Source organism: Gallus gallus, chromosome 2, assembly GCF_016699485.2.
Source record: "Gallus gallus isolate bGalGal1 chromosome 2, bGalGal1.mat.broiler.GRCg7b, whole genome shotgun sequence".
Classification (NCBI taxonomy): domain Eukaryota; kingdom Metazoa; phylum Chordata; class Aves; order Galliformes; family Phasianidae; genus Gallus; species Gallus gallus.
Genome location: NC_052533.1, coordinates 144,550,782 through 144,558,189, shown reverse-complemented (window position 1 = coordinate 144,558,189; position 7,408 = coordinate 144,550,782). Strand labels below are relative to the sequence as shown.

Here is a 7,408-nt window from a genome sequence, read left to right as displayed (position 1 = left end):
CAGTGCTCAACTGTCAAGTTTCCCACAGCTCTCCATGCACTTTTAATAATTAGAAAAACAAAAAAAACCCTCAACCCTTTCAACAACAGCACAGTTCTCCATACCCACTTAGGAATTTCTTGAGGGGTAAAACATCACATAGCACTCACTGCAGCATTCCTGATGCCATGCAGTTTTGTTCTATGGTAAACTGAAGCTGGAAAAAAACTGTAGGAAGTTTCTGCAGTTCTGTCACTTTTTCCTAAAAATATTTATTGTAAAAAGTCGCATATAAAGTTGTACACAGGACAGTTATTCTTATAGTAAAAAACAAACAAATAAAATTCAGCTATGCAGCTCTGTCACTCAAGTGGTAAAGGGTTGCTCACTCCCAACAATCCACATTTAACAGACTTCAATCAACGTGTTTTGTTAGAGCGCCACGGACAAACCGCAGGCGTACAGAACTGACTACAGAGAAAGGTTCTTGTACAGATTTACGTTGTTATCTTTCACATCTACTTCTTATCACCAGCAGCTGCTGAAACACGTTCGCTGTTGGAATGGCTCTCGTCCTCTACTCAGTTTCTGTGTGGATGTGCCAGTTTAGGCTGCAGTACAGCAACAGCTTTATTTTTTTTTATTTTAAAGGTAAATCAAAACCAAAACAGAACACTTATTAAAATTGGGCTTGGTCCACTGCTAATGCCCTGCCACTGTTCCAGAAAACTGGGGAAGGGTTGGATCACTTACTGGCTCCCCAAGCAAAAGAAGACCAGGAGTAGCAGATCCTGTGTAAAAAACGTTCCCCTCACCTGAGTAACACAAACTGGGGAAGAGCTCCCTTTTAAAGAGTGAAAGAGCTTTTGGACTGAGAGCTGCCTGTAAGGAATTGTACATTTGGATAACGATTGTCTGAAGAAGTCATTCTCAATCATATGAGCAAGTTCTGCTGTCACATTTACATTAGTGCTTCTCTTGCCACCACATTTCTGAGGGAAGAATTCCATTCTTCAGGAAGTACACAGTTCAATTTTTCAACTTCTTAAAGCAAAAGCAGATGGCTCAGTGTATAAATACATCCAGCATCTGGATACTCAGTCACAAAAATAACATCCTTTATACAACAGAAAATGGATCAGCTATGAAGTAGCTCTCCACTAGCCTTAAGATCCAACAGCTTCATCCACAGCTTCATCATCATCCTCTTCATCATCGTCCTCTTCATCACATTTCCCCAATTCTCCACCTCGCTTCTCTTTTTCAAGCATTTTTAGGTATTTGCTAGCTAGGATTTTCTTTGGTAAGATATCTGGAAGGGAGAATGGCCTCTTTTAGTCAGTATAAGCACTTACATTGTCTCTTTCATAATGTTGCATTCACACAGAATCACAGAATAGCACAGGTTGGAAGGGACTGAATACCACAAAACAAAACAAAACCAACTAACACATTTTAGTTAATAACCAATTGAGTTAGCCTGATGTACAGATGTATCACAAGTGAAAGTGGATAATTTCTTTTTTCTTTTTTCAATTACAAGTAACATTATTTCATGTTTGATGTTAAAAGGAATGCTCAATTACTCAACAGCCTTTGACAGGTGCAATAGGACAGCTGCCTTGTGTCCTGTAGAAACCTCATTTCTGTATTCAGGTAAGATGCTCATTCAGAGCAGTAATGATGGCCCTGAGACAAGGCAAAACAAGGAGCCCTGAGAAAAGCCAGGCTACAAATATCTCATTCTCAACCTGTATCCTACGTCCATGCCCTTTCAGAGTGAAATGTTACCAATAAATTCCAACTGCAAGAGAAAGGTGTGCATGCACGTGTGCATACAGATGTAAATATGTACATTAAAAGAGGGAGAGGAACCGTATGATGCATCCTTTTTAGGAAACAGGACTTACAGATTTAAATGTGTGATTTTTTGAGCCACATAATTTGACACATCTTTTTTAGGTCTTGTTTTACAAGCTGAAAGCTTTTAAATGTTGGCATGTCAGAAATACTTACGGCAATACGTTGAGCACTAATTAGCCTGGTATAATTTTGCAACACCGGAGAAATCCCTGTCCACAAATAAGTGTTGTCAGTAATGTAGCTTATGAGTTTGATTTGAAACACAGAACGGCTCGGGCTGGAAGAGACCTTAAAAGCCTATCTAGTTCTAACCCTCTGCCACAGGTACGGTTGCCACCCACCAGCTCAGGATATATTCTCCTAATATTTATTTTAAATCTCCCCTCTTCTAGTTTAAAATAATTCCCCCATTCTATCACTACGAGACCATGTAAAAAGTCAGTCTCCCTCCCGCTTATAAGCTCCCTTCAAGTACTGGAAGGCTGCAATGAGGTCTCTCTAGAGCCTTCTCTTTCCCAAGCTAAACAAGCTAAATCCCTCAACCTTTCTTCATAAGAGAGGTGCTCCAGCCCTTTGATCATCTTTGTGGCCCTCCTCTGGACCTGTTCCAACAGCTCCATGTCTTTTTACATGGGTATATGAGGGCACCTAGCAGAGATGAGAGCAGAAGCAGGAGTGGAAGAGTGGCTAAAGTGTGGCAGACTGACATCCGCTTGGTGAACAAGACCTTCTGTGCTGTCACTTAAACATATGTGTGAATCCTGAGGAGTCTGCTCCTTTTTATTTACGTGGCCATGAGTTTTCCTAGGTGGTAACAAAGAAAAGCTTGGCAACACCAAGATGTTAAATGAATCACAGAATGGTATGGGTTGCAGGGGACCTTTCAGATCATCTTGTTCCAACCCCCCTGCTACAGGCAGGGACACCTCCCACTAGACCAGGTTGCTCAAAGCCCCATTCCAGGGAGGGAGCATTCATATCCTCATGGGGCAACCTGTTCTAGTGTCTCACCACCCTGAGCCTGGATTTAGCACGCTGACTAAGATGTTAGCGTACTGAATAAAGGGGAGCACTGCTGAACTTCTCAGGGCAACAGTTCAGCCTGACCATTTCCAGCCCTGTCATTAAGCCTTTAGCTTTGCTGTTGTTTTCTTTTTTCCATATATATAATAGGAGGATAACAACTAGCAGGAGAACAGCGCCCTCACAAAACAATCCAACGAAATCAAAACTCATCTTCAAATTCACACACAGGATTACCGCCGCCCTACAGATACCTGCAAGGAACTGAAAGGTTTCGCACTCTTCTGCAGTGTGAGACAGGTCACTGTACGTGAGGGCATTCTTCTCCTTGCCTCTGCCGTGCTTGTAGGAGTACGACGCCAAATACTGAACGAAAAGCTCCTAAAATGTAAAGCAAATAATACAGATTCGGATATACAGGCGGCAGTTTAACCCCCAATTAAAGACACAAGTGCCACATTTAACTGCACGTATACAGGGCGCTGGATGTGGCGACGCTGAGCGAAGAGGCGCAACCGAGAGCCCGCCCGGCCGAGAGGAGAGGGAAGGCGGGAGACGTTACCGTGGCCTTAGCGGTGAGGAAAAGCGCGTCCTGGTTGATGCTGGAGACCTCCGGCGAGCTCTTCATGATGACGCGGATGCGCGACAGGGGCAGTGAGACCAGCCGGTTCTCTCCGCCACTCAACCTGGCCGCCATTTTGCCCCCCCGGCGCGGCCCCGGCCTTTCACCCCTCATCCCGGCGAGAAATGGGCGGCCGCCGCAGCACGGCCCCCTGGGAGCTGTAGTCCGCGGCCGCCAGAGAGCCCCCGCGCGCGGCCGGCGGGAGGAGGCGGCCGGACTACAGCTCCCGTGAGGCCGCGCGCTGACCGAGAGGCCGGAGGACTACGAGTCCCGTGGTGCACCGCGCTCGCCCGCTGCCCGCTCCTGTGCTGCGGGCGGCGCGGCGGGGTGGCGATTCCTCGCTCCGGGCCCCAACGCGACCCAGCGCAGCCTCTCCGCATGGATCTCGTCCCAGCGCTGGCACTCGAGCACTGGGAACTCGTTTTTAATGGCAAATAGGCTCTTCCTAAATATTATCCAAGTAGAGGCCAGCGGCTACAGAGTCATGAGTGTAATTACAGGTTGCTAAACGCCTCTTTAAGCTGCTGCAGTCCAATAGCAGGGAGTGCTGTGTGGTATCCTGGCACTGAGAGGCGTGTTGGGTGTGGAGAGCATAAGTAAACTATGATCAAATGATGGCAGCAGTGACTTGATTAATGCATTCCCCACATACGTAGCACCTACGTGCTCTGTGTTCAGCTGAAGGCAGTGCGGGGTTGGCCAGGTGGATGGGGAATGGCTGTGGGTGCAGTCTGCCCGTGCTTCGGCAAAGCCTGGGGCAGTGTCTCCCACAGTGCTCTGGAGAAGTTGTGGCCCATGGCTTGGATGGGTGCACAACTTGCTGGGTAAAATGTGGCTGCATGGCTGGGCTCAGAGTGGTGGTTAATGGGGTTAAATCCAGCTGGCGACTGGTCACAAGTGGTGTTCTCCAGGGGTCTGTACTGGAGCCAGCCCTATTTAAGAACTTTATTGATGACCTGGATGGGGGGACTGAGTGCACCCTCCGCAAGTCTGCAGATGACACCAAGTTAGGAGGAAGTGTTGGTCTGCCTGAGGGTAGGAAGGCCCTTCAGAGGGATCATAGAATCACAGAATGGCTTGGGTTGGAAGGGACCCCAGGGATCATCAGTATTCCAGCCCGTCTGCCACAGGCAGGAACACCAGCCTCTAGATCTGGTACTAGAGCAGGCTACCCAGGGCCCCATCCAACCTGGCCTTGAACACCTCCAAGGATGGGGCATCCACACCTTTCTGGGCAGCCTGTTTCAGCACCTTGCCTCTCTCTCCGTGAAGAACTTCCCCTTGACATCTAATCTCAACCTTCCCTCCTTGAGCTTAAAACTGTTCCCCCTTATCCTATCACTGTCTGCCTGAGTAAAAAGTTGATTCCCCTCCTGTTTGTAATCCCCTTTTAAGTACTGGAAGGCTGCAATGAGGTCACCCCACAGCCTTCTTTTCTCCAGGCTGAACAAGCCCAGCTCCCTCTGCCTGTCCTTGTAGAGGAGGTGCTCCAGCCCTCTGATCATCTTCGTGGCCCTTCTCTGGACCCTGTCCAGCAGCTCCACATCCTTCCTGTATTGGGTGCCTCAGACATGGACGCAGTACTCCAGATGGGGCCTCACGAGGGCAGAGCAGAGAGGGACAATCACCTCCCTGTCCCTGCTGGCCACCTCTCTCATGATGGAGCCCAGGATACAATTGGCCTTTCAATCTGCAAGAGCACACTGCTGGCTCATATTCAGTTTTTCATCCACCAGGACCTCCAGGTTCTTCTCTGCAAGAATTGGTTGGAATTCAGGGCAGAAAGGGATGTTCCTATAACAGAAAATACAAGGAATTTGTTAACATAATATTACAAGCTGATATAGAATTTGGCAAGTACATATGGATAAGGCTTTAATACAGATGATACTGATTATTAAGGGAAGATGGCACCTTCAACAGTTGTCAGCACCTTAGTACAGGGATAATATTGGGTTCAGCACCACTGTATGTGGAGACAACTTTTACGGTTAGGTAATAACAATCAAAACCTCTTGGACTGCATAATTCATTTGAGATTACAACACTGGTGAAATCACTCTGTAGATTATCTCCAGAGTGAAGTGTTGTGTACAACGATGCTGTATATGTATTGATCAGGCTCAGTTTATTTGATCCTTGTAGTCTTCTGACACCTTGTGGAAACAGTTGACATTACTATGACAGTGAGATACACACATTTGAGCAACTTCTCTTCAGAGTTTCTCCACCACTTGGAATTAACTCATCCTGGAGTTAAGCTACTCAGGAGACTGAGTGGCTTAATGGCAATATCAAAGCTCTACAATGTCGTGTTTACAGAGCCACAATCCAGTTATCTCCTAGAGACAATAAAATATTAACTACTCAAATTTACATTTAACAATCACTATCTTAATTGATACAAGCTGTCATCACTTTATTTGTTTGTTTGTTTGTTTATTTATTTGTTCTCATAAGGAAGAAGTGAAGCAACAAAAACACTGCTGAGCTGAACTAGAGCAATAGAACATTTTGAGTTGGAAGGGACCCACAAGGATATTGAATCCAACTACGTCAAAAAGTGTTTCCGAAACCCCCTCCGGCCAGTGCTACAGAGAAGAGTTGTAAGTAATGACCACTGGCTGTATTAATGAGACCAAATCTTTAGTGTGCTTTTGTACCACTGATATCATAACCAAATACAATGTGGGTATTTGACACCCAATTAGTATTCATATCAATACTGGAGAAATGAATATAACAATCATTTATCTGTGAGAAATGCTAGTGACAATCTTGGCAAAATTCTGTGAAAGAAAAAGTGATTTTCTTTATTTGAAAATGCCCCCCTTGTACATCTCTCATGCCTAAATTTGGCCAAGTTTGAACACACCTGTCTTGCCTCCCCAAAAGTGTGTTCAGCTTCCTAGCTTCACACTGTGCCTGAAATCCACAGAACTGCTCAATTTGAAAATCTGTACTATCTCTAAATTCACGTTGAATTTATTTACACCAGTTAAAGGAAGACATCTAAATGAAACCGCTTGTCCACAACCTTCAAATAACTGCTAATCCTATTGAAATTATTGTGTTGAGAGTGCCAATGTCTTTAAGTTATATGCCTCTTTCAATTCCAATAAGCACTGGAACATTACAGACGGGCTGAAAACCCTCCTATGCCCGAGGATTTGGAAACTGAGGCTGAGGGCTTTTTCACATCCCCTGTTTTGGCTGAGTAACAGAGGTGGTAGGGGAGTCCTGCAAGAACAGACCACACAATTTTCCTTTCTTGTGACATCCAGATTAAAAGAAAAAAGAAAAAAAGATGGATTGTTTGATGATCTGTCTTGATAAATGGATAAATATGTGGGACAAACTGCTCCATGGGGAATGGAGTGGCAGCAGGTTTGTGTCTTCTATGGGGAGAAATAGTAGCGTGTTGCTGGTGGCAGCTATAAATGTGTGTCTGCTCTCCTTTGTGACTATGGAGTAGGAACAAACTACTGAAGTGAGGAAAAGATTATAGAAGATGTTTATTCCCAATGTACAGTAAGCAGGTATATATGTATGTTTATATACATGAGGTGAAACTTACAGAAGCAGAGTACGGTTGCTGAGTGTTGATTTCCATCTCTCCTTACAGCCGGTAGATCACTGATGTGCAAATAACTTTCTAGTATGTTTGTTTTATATTGTGTTTTCATCTGGAATGCATCTGTAAAGCTAACAAATACCGTGCATCAAACATAGAGACATCCAGCTGACAGCTCCATTCCTCCTTCACTGAGACTTGTGTTCCATCACGGAGAAATATATCAAGTTAATAAAATAATTAATCTCCTAAAAGGGGTTAAGAGCATTCATTTATCTACATTTGTATTTAATATTTGTGTGTTGGAGGTAAGTTTGTGATCCAAGTGACCCTTCCCAGACTCTGTA

General features: G+C 45.0%; 1 protein-coding gene across 1 annotated transcript; it reads right to left on the bottom strand.

The window, feature by feature from the left end:
• Nucleotides 1-231: 231 nt before the first annotated feature.
• On the bottom strand, nucleotides 232-3,584 carry CHRAC1 (chromatin accessibility complex 1). Its single transcript, XM_003640869.6, has 3 exons — nucleotides 3,428-3,584; nucleotides 3,120-3,246; nucleotides 232-1,291 (listed from the first exon to the last, which is right to left on the bottom strand). Exons 1-3 carry the CDS (start codon nucleotides 3,560-3,562, stop codon nucleotides 1,146-1,148), a joined length of 408 nt encoding a protein of 135 aa, XP_003640917.6. The 5' UTR covers nucleotides 3,563-3,584; the 3' UTR covers nucleotides 232-1,145.
• Between the last annotated feature and the right edge of the window lie 3,824 nt (nucleotides 3,585-7,408).

Coding starts and splice junctions, on each gene's coding strand:
- CHRAC1 (XM_003640869.6), bottom strand. CDS start 3,562: ATGGCGGCCAGGTTGAGTGGCGGAGAGAACCGGCTGGTCTCACTGCCC. Junction 3,247..3,427: donor TCCTCACCGCTAAGGCCACG/GTAACGTCTCCC, acceptor TTTACATTTTAG/GAGCTTTTCGTTCAGTATTT. Junction 1,292..3,119: donor AACCTTTCAGTTCCTTGCAG/GTATCTGTAGGG, acceptor TCTCCCTTCCAG/ATATCTTACCAAAGAAAATC.